At 30.1% G+C, this 18,626-nt stretch overlaps 3 protein-coding genes across 8 annotated transcripts in view; 1 reads left to right on the forward strand and 2 right to left on the reverse strand.

Moving 5' to 3' along the window:
• Positions 1-1,115: 1,115 nt before the first annotated feature.
• LOC105566369 (pheromone-binding protein Gp-9-like) lies at positions 1,116-2,710 on the reverse strand. The gene is made up of 5 exons (XM_012020299.1): positions 2,596-2,710; positions 2,364-2,463; positions 2,055-2,170; positions 1,609-1,723; positions 1,116-1,395 (listed from the first exon to the last, which is right to left on the reverse strand). The coding sequence occupies exons 1-5, from the start codon at positions 2,635-2,637 to the stop codon at positions 1,253-1,255; spliced, it is 516 nt and encodes a 171-aa protein (XP_011875689.1). The 5' UTR covers positions 2,638-2,710; the 3' UTR covers positions 1,116-1,252.
• Positions 2,711-3,515: 805 nt separating this feature from the next.
• Positions 3,516-5,596, forward strand: LOC105566370 (pheromone-binding protein Gp-9-like). Its single transcript, XM_012020300.1, has 5 exons — positions 3,516-3,639; positions 4,029-4,107; positions 4,633-4,748; positions 5,044-5,155; positions 5,390-5,596. The coding sequence occupies exons 1-5, from the start codon at positions 3,598-3,600 to the stop codon at positions 5,509-5,511; spliced, it is 471 nt and encodes a 156-aa protein (XP_011875690.1). The 5' UTR covers positions 3,516-3,597; the 3' UTR covers positions 5,512-5,596.
• A 115-nt stretch (positions 5,597-5,711) lies between these two features.
• Positions 5,712-18,626, reverse strand: part of LOC105566371 (tyramine receptor 1-like) — a 46,199-nt gene continuing 33,284 nt past the window's right edge. For all 6 annotated transcript variants that reach the window (XM_012020306.1, XM_012020304.1, XM_012020303.1 and 3 more), the window contains 6 exons: positions 12,695-12,935; positions 12,292-12,429; positions 11,514-11,626; positions 10,474-10,810; positions 8,457-8,757; positions 5,712-8,057 (listed from right to left, as the gene is read on the reverse strand). In XM_012020306.1, coding sequence (XP_011875696.1) covers positions 7,882-8,057; positions 8,457-8,757; positions 10,474-10,810; positions 11,514-11,626; positions 12,292-12,429; positions 12,695-12,850 — 1,221 coding nt within the window. In that variant the 5' untranslated portion in view covers positions 12,851-12,935 and the 3' untranslated portion in view covers positions 5,712-7,881. The remainder of the gene's footprint in view (positions 8,058-8,456; positions 8,758-10,473; positions 10,811-11,513; positions 11,627-12,291; positions 12,430-12,694; positions 12,936-18,626) is intronic.

An 18,626-nucleotide genomic window follows, 5' to 3' on the forward strand; every position in this document is an offset into this window, starting at 1 on the left:
GCTCCCGCGTCTCGCGTCCCCATCCCTCGCCTGGCAATATCGATCGCCGTGCGGTCACATCTCGCCACGCGCTCGAATTGGACAGTGGGCAGGGCAAAGACGACGATTTTTTATAATTAATTACTCGTTAACTATTGCGAAAATTGCAAATGGTTCAGGACTTTTCTGTTCATCTCAATCCGTTCTACCTTCTCACGAGCTCTGGCACAAATGTTGTGACTCACCCTGTATACTTACCTACCTGATTATACCAACTAATACAGTTATAGTGTTTGCATAGTTCTACATACTGTTGTTGTTTATTGATGCACATAAATTATAAATAATAGGAAAACAAATATCAAGTACAATCGTTCTAATTATTTTATCACAGTATATTCAGTTTTCATATAGAATTTTTTAATAAACATTCAATGGATCTCTAATAGACATCTATCTAACTTTTACCTTGGAAGTAGACATCCATGGAGCTATACGTACAGGTTTAATGGACATCTACTGGATGCCAATTTCTATAGGGTGTTATACACACACATCGTAAATTAAATTGAAGAAAATAAAGCTAAGGATACAAATAGAGAGAAAACAATGTATTGTAAAGAAAAGAGAACAGTCGTTCGAAATCGGCGAGGGAGTTTCTCTATAGATTAACTTGTTTCCATCGGGAAAAATTTTATAGTCATCTTAAATAACTATAATGTCTAATAGAAAAATGACATGTTCTAATAGAAATATGAATTATACCAATTAAAATAACATTCTTTGTAAAATAATTTAGTCTGTAATACATTATTTTTTATTATACTTATTTTTAAATAAATAAAATAATTAAAAGCTTTTAAATCATATTACAATAAAAAGAAATTATTATAAGACTTTATACATATGATAATATTATTATACGTATAATGTAAAAATATATTATTATTATTACATGCTTTGTATTAAAAAGAATTTTTATTGAGAACAATATTACAAAATATACATATCCCTTATTATTAAAACATGTGTAATAATCAGAAATATACAATCTGTTTTCGTAAATTGTTTTTATTTTATTGATTAAAATATAAGTATAATAAAGCAAAATATAACTTTTGTAGTTGCAGCACATTTATTAATAATTTTAAAAATAGGAACGCGGAGAGTACATATATATTTTCATGTAACTAAAATTATATTGTATGCGTGTTACAAATGTGCTTTAGTAATTGCACGAATAATATTCACTTTTGAATTTATTCGTATGTACTTATTCAGGATGTTCTGTTGCTCCTTCTTCCGATTCTGGCGTGATCATCCCGTGATCTTTATGTTTCTGTTCTTTATGTGCAATTCTGGAGACGCATGCGTATATAGAGAAACATTTTTCACATTCATCAGTAATAATTCTCGCTATATAAATAAAAATAGAAAAAGAAGAATAAAGTGATATTAGAATATACATATAACCATATCATCTATTGTATTTTAATAGCAAATGTATTACTCCAAAATTAGTGCAGTGCACATGCAAAAATTGTACGTAATACTTTTTTATATTGTCTTGCTAACTATAGGGTAGTTTTTATATATTTGTAATAATTACTATATAATAAAATAAATTACCTTCTCTCATGCATTTACTCATAGCTGTATGCACTTTGTCAGAGTCTGCCTCACTTGTCAACATTTCATCTATTTTTGCATGAACTTGAGATTCCTTAATATCTGTTCCTTCCATCTGATATTATTTTAACACCATAAATAATAACATTGTAAAATGTAAATTATAATAATTTTGTGCAACTTAAAAGCTGAATAATTTAAATTGTTTAATAATATTTATTACTAATGTGATAATGTATGATATGTTTTTGTTAACAACATATAACGATATATATCACTTTATATATCAAGATTTGACTTCAAACTTACATAATGTTACATTAACAGTATTACTAATTATTGTATTATAAAATTATTTACTTTTTAATAACATAAAATTTTCTTACTTAAGGTAGATTAATCTTGCATCGTTGGATATTAAAATATGTATATTTGTAAACACTTACTAAATTCATTTTTTTCATGACGCACGCAATCAAGCAGCCACTTTTTCTTGTTCGTCCAAGATTTTCAGGTTCTGTATGTACGTCAGCCATTATGTCTCTTTCGTCAATAAATTCGTCTAAAAAATAAAATCAATAAATGCAAGCAAATTTACATGTTTGCAAAAATGTCTGCTCATACAAATTTTTAAGAAATTCTAACAAAAAAATGTCCAATGAAACAAATGCTAAAGTAAAACAGATATTATAATTCATTAAGAAAAAAAGATTAACGGTATAGGAAAACAGCAATACTGAATAATTATAACTTACCCAAAGATACATCAACTTCAGCTGAGCAAGTTTCAATATCATTTTCAATTTTGTCGTGAACTTTACTTCTGGCCTGTTTCAGAAACGTTGAGCTACACGACTGAAATTTTTGAATTATTTTTATCAATAAAATATTCGTGTATTTTTATTTGTATTTTTAAAGTGTATAATTTTAAATAAATTTTTGTAGTTTATTAAACTTGATCAAGTGATATATTGAGTGAATACTTACAGCAAGTATTAAAACACAGACGCAAAGAACGAGACCTTTCATTTTGCGTAAGTTATATTTCTACTGCAATGAATGTAAGAATATTCGAGATCTACAATTACGTACCTATATATACTCCCATTTCAAAATATAAAAAGTATAGGTTAAAGAAACATGATCATCGATCATATGAATATCAATTACATAACATTACTGACTAGAGATAATTTGCCATAATGATAATATTTAAATATGTTCTAATATGAAATGGTAAGGATAAAGCAATGTCAAATAAATAATAAAAAAATGCTTATAGTGTCTGCACAGTTTTACGTACTGTTGTTCTTCTTCATTAATGTACATAAATTATAAATAATAGGAAAACAAGTATTAAGTACAATCGTTCTATAATTTTTTATTAAAGCATAATTAGTCAAGTTTGATATTCATATATGAAAAGTTTTAAGATAGATAGATCTAATCTATCTATAAAAAGTTTTAATACATTTTTGTATTAATTAATTTAGTTAAAAATTTTACTTTAATTAAGTTTATCTCATGATTATTATTCAAACATTATACGATAGCGATATACATTATTAATTATTAGAAATCTGTGAATTTTTTAAAATTTACAGCAAAGGTAAATTCAAATGTTTGATTAACTGACGTAACCTAAATATTGAAAGAATAATTGTAAAGTAATCAAAATATGAACCTTGGAATATGTTCTAATAAGATATCAACGTACTTATACATCTGAAGACACACATATTGTCACACATATGTATGAGGGAAAATTACATACATAAGTCACACCTTAGTAACTTCTATTAGCATCAGAAGAGTTTGTTTTAGTGATTTATCATTATCTTTTGCTTACTTCATATTTATGTGATCTATGACCTTACAGTTCTAATCTATGCATTTTATAAATTAAAGTAGTATATATGATGCTGCGTTAGGCTTTAGTGCGTTCTTGTACAAGTACGTTTACAGACAGTAGAATAATTTATTAACAAGATGAAGAGATTCATATTCTATATTTGCACTTTTGTGCTCATTGTGAGTATCTTTTTTGTTGTCATAAAAATTAAATATGTATTAATAAAAGACATAGATATTTTTACATATGTAACACGAAAGATTTTTTACATACGTAATAAGTAATAATTAAATCGTAGAAAATTTGTTACAATTTGCTTCTGTTTTTCTCTCCCATATTTCTGATGTTTCTGTATTTTATGTACACTTCTTGCAACGCACGTCTACAGAGAGAAACACATTCTTGCGTAATACTTCTTGCTGTATGAATAAAAATAAATTATGAATGTTATCGTTATTGTACGTATATGATATATAATTGATGAGCAATTTATGTTTGTAATATGTATGAAAAAGAAACTTAATTAACTCAATGAATGATAAAATAATGAACAAGTAATGTATTTTAGTCTTTCGCGGTTGGCTCGAAGTTTGGATCCCGCAATAAAAATTACAATACTTGCTTAACTGAAAATGATGTGTCTGACGGTAAGTCCATATGTATATGTATAATGCTAATTTTTATTCGGTTTGTATTTCTTCCTAACTACATTAACGTTCTATAGAAAGTTATTTAATATTTAATTTTTAGTTAGTTATTTGTTAATAAAAGTTTATTATATATCATTTCCATATAAAAAAACTGAAGACTACTTAACATAAAAATTAAATAAACTTTTATATTGCATTTAATCTTAATTTATATCAATATTTGCAACTATTTTTACTATTTTAAAAACTATCAGAATTTAAAAACTATACTAATTCTATTAAACCTCAAAACTAATTATCTCTAAATTAATTGAAATTAATAAAGAAAAATATAGATATAAAAGAAAATATTAATAATAATTCGGATATTTTAAAGAAGTATGATTTATTCTAAATATATCCAAAAATTGTTGTAAAAATTGATTTTATACAATTTTTTCGTATACTATAAGCGACAATAAATGAAATTCTTGTAAAAATTTACATAAATATAATATTCATATTTTTAAATTTATTTTTTAGACGACATGCTAACAGCAGAAGATATAATACAAGATAAATACAAACAATCCGAACATCAAGAGAAATTAAAAAAAAACGGTTGCATCTACCAATGTGTGCTACAGAAAGAGGGGTTGGTTAGTGACACTTTTTTATCTTCATACACCGATATCCAAGTTACGAACTGATAAAATAGTAGAACAATATTGAAGACATAAAAATGTAATTTTTCTTATATTTCCCAATTAAGGTCATTTGGTCATAGAATTGGTATTTTAATTAATTATTAGTTTTATTGACAAATTAATGTTTTTTAAATATTATTACATTAAACAGAAAATAACAATAATCTAAAAAATTAAACATAATTTCTTAATTTAAAGAATAATCCAATGTTATTAATATTTTACATGTTTTTCTTGTAAATGTCAGATGGAAGGATCGGAATATGACGTAGAGAAAATGCATAGTGAGTTTACCAAAAGATCTACTGCTCCAGTAGGATCAGAAATATTTACAGCTTTGGATAGTTGCATAAATGAAAGTAAGTTATGTAATCATAATATGTTCGGATATTCCCGTTATTAATAAATATAAGATTACTGACTTTGTTTACTGAAACTGTTTATAGTGTTAATTATTAAATAAGCTTTTACGCAATCAATTCATCTTTATCATCTATATTCATCTATATATTCGAACGTCATAAATAGAAAAAGGGTGTAATATATGTATTTTACGTCATGCTATTTTCTAATTAGTTTATTCTCTATTCCAGCAAAAGATCTTACAGAAAAATGCGAAAAAGCTTTCAGTTTAACGAAATGCTTCTTACAAGCTGAAGAGAGAATTTATCCTACTCCTGGAAATAATGAAGAACACGAACATAAATCCGAATAATAATTAATTAAAAAACAATTAATATATAATTAATACACAAAAATTTGCAGTTTACAACATTTCCAATAAAGATACATTTATACAATTCCGTATTGATATATTAATATAAAAACTAAATTTTCCTTTAAATGATACCGATTCTTTATAAAAGAATTAGTTTTATCGATCTTTTAAAGTTATAATATTATATAAATAAATAAAATTTGTGTAACGCGCAGAGAGAGAGAGAGAGAGAGAGAGAGAGAGAGAGAGAAAGACATATAATTATGTAATGGCATTAAGTTTAAGTTTGATGACATAATTCCGTTATCTTAGAGTAAAACTGTATGTTTAATTAAATATGTGTTGCACATATTGCGTTTCTTATCATTTACATAATTGTTTTTATGTGTTACTTGTGTAGCAAAACATTTTTATCATTAGAAATGCTTGCACAATTGTAAAATTTTCTCTTTACACTTAAATGTGTGTTTTATTTTATTAACATTGCATCCTTAACTTGAACATAACGTTTAAAATAAAATAACGTAGTATTATAATTATATATGTATATAATTTTAATGTAATATGATATGTGCATAAGTACGATATATCCATAATAAACTACAAGTATTTTTGTTTTAACAAGAAGAGAGTAATTCTTTTTTTAGTAAAAGATTATTAATGATATCTGTAATAATTATAATATAATTTACACTTTAATACTAACACATCATAAAACTTATATACATATTTTAATAAATAATACATATTAATTAATACGTGATTTTTATTTTGGTTTGTTTATATCTTTATAATTCTTTTTTATACAAAGCAAAATTGCTTATTGACTAGAATCAATATATGTATATTTAGCATTGACACATAATGACTTAAACATATACATGTATATATTAGATAAATCAGTTTGTGTGTGTGTGTGTGTGTGTGTGTGTGTGTGTGTGTGTGTGTGTGTGTGTGTGTGTGTGTGTGTGTAACAAAATAACTAATAAGATACTTTGATAACTTAAAATTATATATATTAATAACGAATTAAAAACAGACATCGTATCGGCCTTTTATTTTCCAGCAAAATCTATTACGTACAATATCTACACAGTCTTCAACGATTGATGAAGTTACATAATGAAATTTATGTGACAGTGTCTACCAATTAACTAATATCTATTTGAATAATAGTACCTATTATGCATAAGTTTATAATTTAGATTAATAAGTTTTTACCTTATATTCTTAAAATATAATTACATATCTTCTAAAATATAATTATGTTTATAAATTTCTACTCTACATTCGCATTTATAAGTCCACATAACTAAGTATGTTTTATGTTTTGCAGTTATTTTATGCCGTCTATTAATAATCATAAATAAATTATTACAATAATATCACGTACTTAGCGTTACTAAAAGTATGTTGAAGCATTCGATGCATGTAGCAACTTTTCCTCGAAGATATAAACTACAAAAAATAAAGTATATACGTAAAGTTTCATATTATCCGCATGATATTTAAGGAGATATGGAAGAGAGTGTACGTACAACAACACGACTAAGAAAAGATATTTTTAATCTCTTATTTCTCGTATACAAATATCACGAATAAATGCGATAATGAGACTTCGATATTGATCACAGATTAAGTGTCAGTCGCACATTGCTTTTCCTACGAAACTAACTACTGTTAAGTGTAATACTATCATAAACTGTTCATAACTTTTCTATTTTTTATTTTCGAATTGTCATGTACTTATCAGAAGAATTCGCTACATGCTTCGAGTTTATTCCTTCAGTCAAGTTTATTTATACATTTTTATATGAACTTATTCATATAATTCATAATTATATGAATATAACTCATAATTACTAAACCTACTGTATGCGATGTTAAATTACTTTTAATATAATCTTGACAAACTGCATGTATACACTAAACGCATAAAAATATACGTTTTTGCAATATATTTATCTTCCGATGGAATTTATTGGAAAAGTTACAAAAGCTTGTAAAAACTTTGTAAAATACAATTTAATTGAGCATAATTTCAAGACTAATTTAACAAAACCATAATGTTCCAATTTTATTGCACATTACACACAGAGAGAGAATAATTATTTATGCAAGTTTCGAATTTACGCGTATCCGAAAGTATTGTGCGTAAACGCATAGTGAAATATTTGTATTTTATAAAATCGCATAAAAGAACTATTGATTGTTTCTAAGCCTATAAGCTTGGATATAAGACTAAGAACATACGTACTCTCACACATGCCTTCATACACTGCAATTGTGAATGAACCCGAGTCAACCACAGTCATTCTAATACCGGACGCCACATAATTGAATAAGTTTGAAACTGTACGGAGAACTTCACGTCCTCGACGTATCTTTCTTCCAGTTAACCGAAGCGGGTAATTTCCGATTCGTGCCATCCAAGTTCAGCCTACTCTTCGAACATTTCCTACATGTTAGTCGCCAGAAAGCTAATCTGAAGTCTGCCGAATAGAAAGCGTAAATGAATGGGTTGATGGCCGAGTTGAACCATCCTAAACACATAAAATCACTTTTGGTAAATTTCGTACAAGTATTTAATAATAATTTATCATGCAATTGTAAATGTAAAGGACATTACAATGAAATGAATTACGAGCTACGGGTGGGTGTTGGTACACGATAAATAAATCACATTTTTGTAATTTAATTTATTTGGTTTTTATGCTTTATTGTATCGAATCTTTGCGTTTAATTCAGCTTTGACTTATCAAAAATAATTTTAATTGAAAAACATAATTTTTATTTGAAATTATTGAAACACAAATATACTTATATTTCGGATTTTTGCTACAGCTTGTCAAAACTTTTATCAATCCGTAAATAATAGAAAAAGACAAACGTAGCTGAGAACATCATATATTTGGAAACATTGTATGTAAAAGAGACTATACCTAGCCATGTCAAGGCTGGCATGAGGACATCCGGTGGTTGCACGGGCACGAAGGGTGTTACCAGATACAGAATGAAAAACGGCAGCCAGCATGCGACGAAACCACCTACAACCACCGCCAGGGTGCCCGCAGTTTTCGTTTCCCTGGCGACCCTGTTGATGCAGCTTTGCTGATTACCTCGAATTGTACCCAACTTTTTGCACATATTTGTTAGTTCGGTATCCTCGGATGGCCTGTCGCACGTCATACCGCTTTCTGGGTAATCCGTACGTTGCGCCTTAATGCTCCGGCCACGATCAATCTGTAGAAAAATAGTTTCGCATATTTTTCACGCATTAATATCGCAATATATTGGGAATTTAATTGATATATTAAATCCATTTAAGCCTTTCTTTGTCTATATATGCCTTGACAAATTTTAACAATTTGAAAGTTCACGAGGTGAAAAAGTTATCTAGTTATTAAATATTACATAGAGTTTTATAACATTTTAGAACTTTCAATATCCGCAAAGTGAGAAAAGCGTGTTAGCAAGATTTTCTGTTACAAACCGCAATCGTTTGTTTCGCCTGACTCTTTCGAAGTATTTCTTATTCTGCCACCGTAATAAATTGCTCAATGTCTACTTGTGTTGTTCTCGTTTGTAGCCGAAAGAATCGTTTTCCAAACTACTTTCATTCAGTTTCGTAGTATAAAACATAGTGTTAACCTTATAGATAAATACATGCTTAAATCTTCTCAAACAATTGAATTTATTATAAATGATATTATACAGTCCGCAATTGTACATTTTTTAACATTAGTTTTATCACTAATGGACAACAAAACAAGTTTGTTGTGTGATTTCCATTATTTTTCTTCCTTTTATATTAAAATCATGATATTTTTGCAGTTATGTAATAACCAAAGCCGATAAGACATAATGCGCAAAATGATTGATAATTGAGTATATAAAGCCGGATAATGTGGATTATGAGAAATCCGTGTCTCCCATCATGGTACTAATACCTGTGCTATTCTACGTCCGTCATTTATGAGAAAACCGTGGGTTCCGCTAATCTGCTTTTCATTGAACTACGAGAGCGAAAGTTTATCTTTGATCGATGACGCCAGTAGAATTACGGTACAGTTTGCGTTATAGTACATAGTTTTTCTTTTTTTCTTTCCAATTCGAAATGTGCGCTTGCTTTGAACTCGGAGAATAGCTCGTTATCATATTTGTCTTTATCACATTAACTTTGTTGTTAGGAACAATTTCCCTGATTATTCGTTCTGTTCGAGCTTTTCCATCTTTCTATCTCTGTACGTACCGAAATGTCACTTTTAATTATAGAAATAAAAGAAGTTATGTTCTATTTGCGAAATAAATGACATTTCGCTCAATGAGAATCTAAAAATATTTCGGAGAAAGCTTTTTGAAACAAATAAAGAGATAACTTTAGATTCCTTATTATGAGTCTGCGAAATATTATATGCATTTTTACGAACTTTTAGAATTATCTCTGTTATTAATCGAGAGATATATATATATGTATATATATCGCAAATCAGAATATTGACCCAGTAGAATTTCAACGAGTCATTAATATCTGCCCGTCAAAATTAGCTCACAATATCACCTACCGGACGAATAAACAAAGCGTAATGTTACAAGATTAATGTATAGGCAGTTGTGTGTAAGCGTAGGTGCGCGTAACGTGTAATCGTATTAAATTATATTAACGTCCTGCTCTTATGATATAACTCAATAATTATTTGAATAAAAAGATTATAAAGCCTACAGAGAAGGACATAAGATAAATGTAATTGTAGCAAACCTATAATATTAATATTTGGAACTCTTTAAAATAATTCTTTTTAATAGAAGATTCTTATTTATTTAACAAACATGACACACAGTTGCATTAGAGTTTATTGAATTGGACCTAACATAAGTATCTAATAAAAACGAATCAACGGTCGTATGTGGAGGAAACGTGTCGTGTGTCCAGGGAAAACTAAATCAAACAGTTCTTACCGTGATTTTACGACGTGATCGGACGTTGTCCCCCTCGTTGGTCTTCTCCAGATTTCTGTGCCTGCTCGCTATAACGCAGGAAATTCTGCCGTACACATACAGCATTACCAGCATGGGCAGGAAGAAGCTGCCCATCGCCGAAAATATTACATAGGACGAATCCATATTGTAGGAGCACTTTTTGACATCGCGGTTAGTCGCGCGCGGGAAACAACCCAGTAAAGGCGGGCTCGTTATAGCGCCGGCCATGATCCATACAGCGACGATCATCAACCCGGCCAGTCGTTTGCTTCTGCGTCGACGGCTGTATATCAGCGGCTGAGTTACGGCCAGATACCTTGAGCAAGGAATACCGACAATGATGCGATAAATTCCGCACAATTGTATCTCTGTACGTGCTGAATCGCCGCAAAGCGCAGGATGCCAAATGGTGTAGAATGCGCGCGCGATGTTGGAAAAATAGACAAATAGCTGAACGAATTACGTCAGATTTGTCGGAGCACCCTTAGCTCTAACTTACTTGAATAAGAAGATATATATGTACTAAAACTGTATTTCTGAAACGCAACAAATCGTAACTTATTTGTTAGATAAGTTTGCGTGTTTGTGCATAGCGAATGCGATAAGTTAGAAGTTTTTCACTGCACGTTGAGCGCAACGTAAAAAAAAAAAGTTCGTGCATCAATGCATAGTCAATACGATAAGAAAGGATAAAACAAAAACTATACGAGATACAAGAAAGATACTTGTACTGAACAATGTTGATTCGTTTAATCGTAAAATCAATCGTAAAATAAAATCAACATAATAGAATACTTTTACTTCAATGAACTCTCTCGTTGAAAAATTCACCCTTTTATCACGTTTTCATCAGAAATCCTTAACGCCCGGACGTTAGAAAATTTACATCGCACGAAATCTCATTTTTAATCAAGGAATAATCTATCATTTTGTGAAAGATTGAACGGTTGGCGGGATGGCTTCCCGGTAATTTCGTTATCTACGTGACAAGATTTGGAAATGCGTGTGATCGGGTTTACCTGTCTATAGATATGGCGCATAACGAGAGGATGCTGGCCGTGCAAAGTAGGATGTCGAGAGAGACCCAGAAATCGCACAGCATTTCGCCCAACTCCCAAGTCCCTCCTGTAAGCTTCAATGGATATCCCGTTCGATAAGGCGCGTGAAAATACGATTTATACGAGGTAAAAAAGAACGTCTCTTTTTGCATAACGATAATGTAGACTACACTGTAAAAAGATATGTAAAATTTCATACATAACAAGTGTAGCGATTACACTATTAATAACTAAAACATAAATTTATATACGTTTATAAAAAAAGTTTTTACTCTTTGTTGTGTAAATACTTGTTTATGCGTGGTGAAAAATTACAAAAAAATTGTAAAATTTACACAATTAAAAGCAAACAGTTAATTACTTATTATATAAGGTAATAATTTTACCTACAAAATGTAAATTTACTGACATATGTAAATATACATTTTTAATAGATGGTCCCAATATTACCCACTATAATAATTGTAATTTTATATGTAATTTTTTTACAGTGTAGGATTTACAATGCTATACGCGTCCGTGCGAGACTATTAAATGCTGACAGTAATTAAATGCCTCTCCAAGTGTTGTTATCGTCCCGCAATTAATTTTTCTCCATAAATAACGCACACTAATTGCGATAATTAAATAAGATTGTATTACAATGGCTTACGTGAAAGCTCGTAGCTTAATACCAAAGATGAATTGGACATTTCGCGCTCGTTTATTGCATTTTACCCCCTGACGAACACATGCGTACCTGTAACAGTACAGCTGGAGGCATCACTGCTAAACCGACTAGTAAATCCGCGGCAGCCAAGCTAGACACAAAACAATTAGTCACGGACCGTAATCTCCTCGTAGTAATTACAGCCGCGATCACTAGAGTATTGCCAACCTGTAATAACAATACGAGGAAGTGTCATGATTGTTGAAAATGCATGCAGACGTAGACGAGTGCATTAAAATGACTCACTAATATTATGCATTTTAGTAAATCTGTAAAGGCTACTGCGTTCTATATTTTAGAATGCAAATTATTAAAACCACTTAACGTATCGTGCTTCAGTAAGACATTTAATACCCTCAGAGCGTTATTAAAGCAGATATTCTGATGTAAAGAATGCTGGAAATTTCAGTTATCGGATGCTATAACTGCTTACTATAGTAACAATGATCAGCATCGTGAACAATCCTGCTAGAATAAGATCGGTCCAATTGGGTAGGTAATATCCCGTATCTGTATCTCCTTCGTCCGCCGATACTGTATGGTTCCATTGGTAAATGTCCTCATGGTAATCAGCCGTTTGATTCGCCATGACGTTTACCCTCGATCCATAGATAATTTCTGTTTCGCCGTGCGTATGTTGTAAGACATCGTGATTTCTAAGAGCAGTCCATATCCTAAATAATACAAATAAGATAATTCGTGTAATCTTATTACTTGATTAAATTCACAATTTAGTTTATCCCGCCTCTATAAATTTTTCAAACTATTACCACATTTTTCTCTTACTTTGATTGCTATAGTAATCAATAATAATTAGGCAAAAATAATTTTTTACTTTTTATTTAATGTCACCGTGTATGATGAATAATTAGAAATGCACATAATGTAAAATGGTTTTATACATAAGCCATTTTATATAAAGCCATTACGTACTTATATACCTATATATGCAAGTAATACCATAACTCATAACAATACATCATTCAACAATGACATGACAAATAAAATTGTGAAAAAGAAAGATTTTAAATACTTATTATTAGTTTTAATTTTTTTTACATATATGTATATGTGTGTAAGCAGGTCAATTACAAAGCTTAGACTTTTTATTTAGATTGTCATGAAAAGCGGAGAATATGCAAAACGTGTGTAGAGCATATCGAATTGAAGTGTGAATCCTGCGGACGCATATGAATTGAATTTAAAATTGATTAAAACTCACGACATGTGCACGTGGAAATATGAATATAGATAAAAATGATCTGGATGGAACTTTTAAAACTTTCTATGGTCACGCGAATATGCGGGTGAAATGGTCCGACGTTTTCTGCGAAATATGGAAATGGATCGTACACCAGAAAATGGCAAACGCACGGGAGTTTGCTAAAATTGAATGAGAAAAGTCAAATAGACTATGGAAAGAAGCCAGAGCAGGAGAGATCGAACACTGCTAAACAATGAAATTATATGTCAAATAATATGAAAAGAAACTCGCATCGAACGAAACAAATCTTTCGTTCGTGTTAATATTGCCTTCGATAAAATAAGTATTTAATCTCCAGTTTTAACGATTTGTTTAAATATTATTAATATGATTATACCACTGGAGATGCAGGAAATACAAATAGCATTTGCACTACCGAAAGTACGGTATCAAAATCTACTAAGGATTAAAAAATATTAAATATTTTATTCCTTGACAATTTAATCATTTAATTCAATTTCCCTAATTTGCATAGTGAATTTTTATAATCAGCCACACTAGTTCATTATCGGTTTCAGCAGCAAATGGATTTTCCTCCAGCTCGCCGAATTAAGTGAATTACGGCGTTGTTTCCGCTTTCACAGCACGACTGAATAATGGCAACCTGAACTGAGAGGCAGTTTAAAGAGAGCGGAATTCCGAGCACGTACTTAATTCTAATAACTATCAGCAATGAACATAATGCTTGATTATAAGGTATCGTCTAAGCGAGCATTGACTGTAATTTTCTTTTATTAAGATTGTAAATCTTAGCTGCTCTTTTCAGCTGAACAAGAATACCCATTTTCTTCACCTTCCCTCGGCATTTCAAATAATGAAGCACTTTTTAAACGCTTATAAGAAATCATAAAAAAAAACTTAAGAAATGATGGGCCCTATTCAATAAATCAACATAGAAAAAAATAAGAACTGGAAATATCTCAATAAGATAAAACTATATTTAAGTGAACATAACAGCGATATAAAAATGTACGTTCAAATTAAACGTAAGACATTTCGGTTCTAAAATGTAATCCTTTTACAAGACATTAAAATGCAATGGTATATATAACGCAAATTATTATTTAAATTCGATATCCGTTAACAAATTACAAGAAAGAACAGCAATTGTATTTTAAACAGTTTATCACCTAATATCAGACGTAAACTCTTTATTGCCTGTTCTTATCCATTATTTTTCTAGGTTCATAAAAAACATACAAAACAAATGCTTTCTTATAAAGCAACTTTAAGGCTGTATACATATAATATTTTTCTTCTTATAAGAACGTTAAACGATGATTTGCACTCTATTCTCATAAAAACTAGTTAACAATTTTAAAATATAATGTTAGAAAGAAAAATGTTAAATTCGTTTCTCTTATATTTACATCTTTTTGTAATAATTTAATAATCTTTTTATACCCGTCATTTTTATGCAGTTGCGTATAGAAGAATCCTGAAATATTAATATACATCAAAATTTTTTGTATGTAAATGCCATTACTTGCGATAAATTAAAATCATTTGTCTCAAGGGTAAAACAAAATTTTAATTAATTTTAAGTGATATGCACTTTTCACGTGCTCTGATTACCATTGCATTAATTGATGTATTCCACACAACATCCGACTCTCACACAAGAAGCGACTTCCACACAGAAAAGATATTGAATTTCTTTTAATGGCTTGGTGAAAATCAGGGTTCACATTATCCCATGGGAAATCGTATCAATGAGAAACTGTATCTGTGTGAGTATCAAAGCATGTTTGAGTTAAGAAAACCGTTTAAACAGTAGTGGGTCGATCGATGAACATTTGATAAAGATACTCCCACTTGGAACCGCGGTAAACTCCCGATCGGCCATAAATAATCGCCAGTAGCGCGGCAGACTGGTTCATAATGTATAAAAACTGGGTGGATACTACCAGTGAGGTATGAAAGTTAGATAAGACGAATGGACCAACGAGATCGCGCGGGATCGTTATCGATCCTCCATGAAATAAAACGGATTGTGGTGAGAGTTTCTGGGTCCATCCTGTTATCTTGGGCAGTAAAATATTTGGAAAAGCTGAATCATCCATTGCGCCGAAACAAAATGCATCGTCTTTACTTAGAAGAAAACTAACAATTCAAAATTTATTTCTTTAATATTACTTTTTACTCTTATGTCACAAGCACACATTAAGATTTTCTCAGATCTGTTTGCGGTACAGTATTACACTGTTGCTTTCACAGAATATAAAATACAATAATAATTAATGGGGCTACGTACGGTAATGAAACAGTGCGAGATTATATTTTTAAAAGTAGAAATTATTAATAAAAAATTTAACTAATATAATGTAAAAATTAAGCAAAAATTTAATCTTTAATTAAATATATTTTTCCTATGCTCAATTATTATTAAAATGACGCACAAAGGTTATAAATATTTTTAAAATTTTTTTATACTTTTTGTAGACTACCAGCTTTAATATTCCAATATGTTGCAACCAGACGCGTTTATCCTTTCAATAAAGGGAATTGATTCCCCTAAGTATCACGAGTACATTTTATTTCTCCACTAAAAAAATTTTACACACACACATACACACACACACATATACATATACGTATATAGTTGAAATCGTTATACTGTTTTAATCCTATTTACACACGTGCTTGTTCAAAAAAGATATTCGATATTCATTGCTGCGATTAACTTACATCGTATTAATTGTGAATAGAGTCATTTCAAACGGTTTCAATTAATCACGATTGTCTGCACGTGAATCGCCCAAATCGGTTACTCTCAGGCTTCGTTCTGGCAGCTTACACATAGATAACGTACAAAAATGCCCAGCGAAAAGATAGAATGTAGCATAGCAACGAAAATAAATGTGTCACAAATTTCCGAACCATAGATATGTTACATCCCGAGTAAAGCCAACGGCACACGATACTATTTTTCCTACTGGATCGCTTACGAGAGCCAATCAGGATTTAGCTTTAAGTCACCTGATCTAAAACTCTGAATCCTTATTGGTTCTCGTAAGCAATCCAGTAAGAAAAATAGTATCGTGTGTCGAAAGGCTTAACCCTTCTCCTCTTTCATATATACGCTTATACGCATATCTCTCACTCGATAGTCCTAAATAAATCGTGCATTATCGCTCCTAAGATAGGAGATACGTATGACTCACAGACAAGAGGGAACTTTCCATTAGCTTTTTAGAAATGAGATTCCTTTTTCAACAAACCAATATGCGTATATATTTATAACAATAACGTAAGATAAAAACTCTCCTCTAATGCGAAACGAATATTACTTGTTTTTCTCTTCTTTTTCCACCTCTTTTGCAGTGTTTAATAAAATATTTTATATCTAAGAATCTAGAAAAGATAGAACTACGACTCAAAAACAGAGATACTTCGCTTCGCATAGGGATAAAAATGATTAAGAGAAAAGAACAGAAAGTTTATCAGAAATGTATTATTTAAACTTTTCAACTTTTAAGTCAAGATTTGATAGAGTCGGGGGGTAGAGATAACGCGAAATGTTACGATTGTCGCTGCCAATAGCATGGCACCGTCCCGAAAAATAACAATTCCTTTGGTTTCTCTTTAAATAATAAATTCCTTTGATGCCTACTAAAGGCGGATTTCGACAACGGGAGAAGAGATTGAAATTTCAAATCAAAACGGCTAATAATTCTTACCAAGATCCTTTTCCCTTTTACGAAAGACTATCGCAATTATTACAACAGACACAAAACAACTTAGTACTAGCAACGAAACATACATCCTCAACATATTTATATACTTTCCTTAAAGAAATAGAAATCGATCTCAAATTTGCTAAATACAAGGCCATTTCTAAGAGGGATCCACATACATTTGCGTATAAGCTTCGTCTATTTGGAATCGGTTTCCCCATAGAACTTCCTGTCAACTATCCAATCCTCCCCCCTTCTAATATTCCATAAAATTTCACACAATTAATCTCCGTCCCAGGGTAAATTGCTTCAATGCATTGACCTGAAAAAAAGAGAATTTGTATGACGTAAAAACGTAACAGATACAAGTAGAGCGTCCATGAGTATAAAAATCTATGTACAGAACATTGTTTAAATACGCGTCTCATGAATGAATAATCATAGATGTAAAAGTGTAGTGCTATTTTCTCGCATCGTCTGACGAAAGAAGTAAATTTGACTACCTCGAAAGAGTTCACCGCAACTTTTTACTCAACAGAATTCAGAAGGTAAAATACAGGCAAAAAATTTTTCTCCCAGTTTTCGTTGCAACGATTTTAGTGTAAATAGAGGTCTCCGAGAATTTTACTTCTTTGAAAAAAGCATAAGAATACAGAAAAGTGATGAAAATATTACTTATAATTTCTATACTGTAGATCCCCGTCGTAAATATACTTTTCTTTATGTAAAATGCACATGTGTAATAACATTGACTGATGTATTTCGATTACGGACATATTAATCTTTTATATTTGATTAAATATTTAGATGAGCAAATAAGTTTTATTTTCTTTTAGATCATTATTTGACAAACAGCAGTTGCTAAAAGTTTTTATCGTTTATCATTGAATATGCTTGCATATTTTAAAAACATATTTAAGGATGTGTTAATATAAAAATACTTAACAACATATATTTTAACATATTTGTTGATTCTAAATATTTCCGTTTCATAAATTTTTAAAAGATTTAAACTATCTCTCCATTTTAAAACTTTGAACTGGAAAGAGATAAAGATCTGTAATTGTTTCACCGCAATCCGTTCCGGTGTTAGATCTCTTTTTAGATATGGGTCGCTGTAATCGATTTCGCCATAACTGCGTATACATCTGCCATGCTTATGCATACATGTGCAAAATAATAACCTTTAGAATAAACATATTTGTTGGAAAAAAAGAATGGTAAATTTTTTGAAGCTATGTTACAGTGATTTCAAATAATTTTTTAAAGTAAACTTTAAAACATTAGTTTAATAGTGTTGAAAAATATATAAAAAGCAACGACAATTTGCATTATTAAATTATTGTAAACCGATATACATAAGATAATATAACGTGCATATATAAAACTTCAACAAATAAACTTTATGAATGTTATATTGTGAA

The sequence above is a fragment of the Vollenhovia emeryi genome, unplaced genomic scaffold (genome assembly GCF_000949405.1).
Source record: "Vollenhovia emeryi isolate VEMERY1.0 unplaced genomic scaffold, V.emery_V1.0 DF939145.1, whole genome shotgun sequence".
Taxonomy (NCBI): Eukaryota; Metazoa; Arthropoda; class Insecta; order Hymenoptera; family Formicidae; genus Vollenhovia; species Vollenhovia emeryi.

Coding starts and splice junctions, on each gene's coding strand:
- LOC105566369 (XM_012020299.1), bottom strand. CDS start 2,637: ATGAAAGGTCTCGTTCTTTGCGTCTGTGTTTTAATACTTGCT. Junction 2,464..2,595: donor TCTGTGTTTTAATACTTGCT/GTAAGTATTCAC, acceptor CAAAAATTTCAG/TCGTGTAGCTCAACGTTTCT. Junction 2,171..2,363: donor TGAAGTTGATGTATCTTTGG/GTAAGTTATAAT, acceptor TTTATTTTTTAG/ACGAATTTATTGACGAAAGA.
- LOC105566370 (XM_012020300.1), top strand. CDS start 3,598: ATGAAGAGATTCATATTCTATATTTGCACTTTTGTGCTCATT. Junction 3,640..4,028: donor TTTGCACTTTTGTGCTCATT/GTGAGTATCTTT, acceptor AATGTATTTTAG/TCTTTCGCGGTTGGCTCGAA. Junction 5,156..5,389: donor GGATAGTTGCATAAATGAAA/GTAAGTTATGTA, acceptor TCTCTATTCCAG/CAAAAGATCTTACAGAAAAA.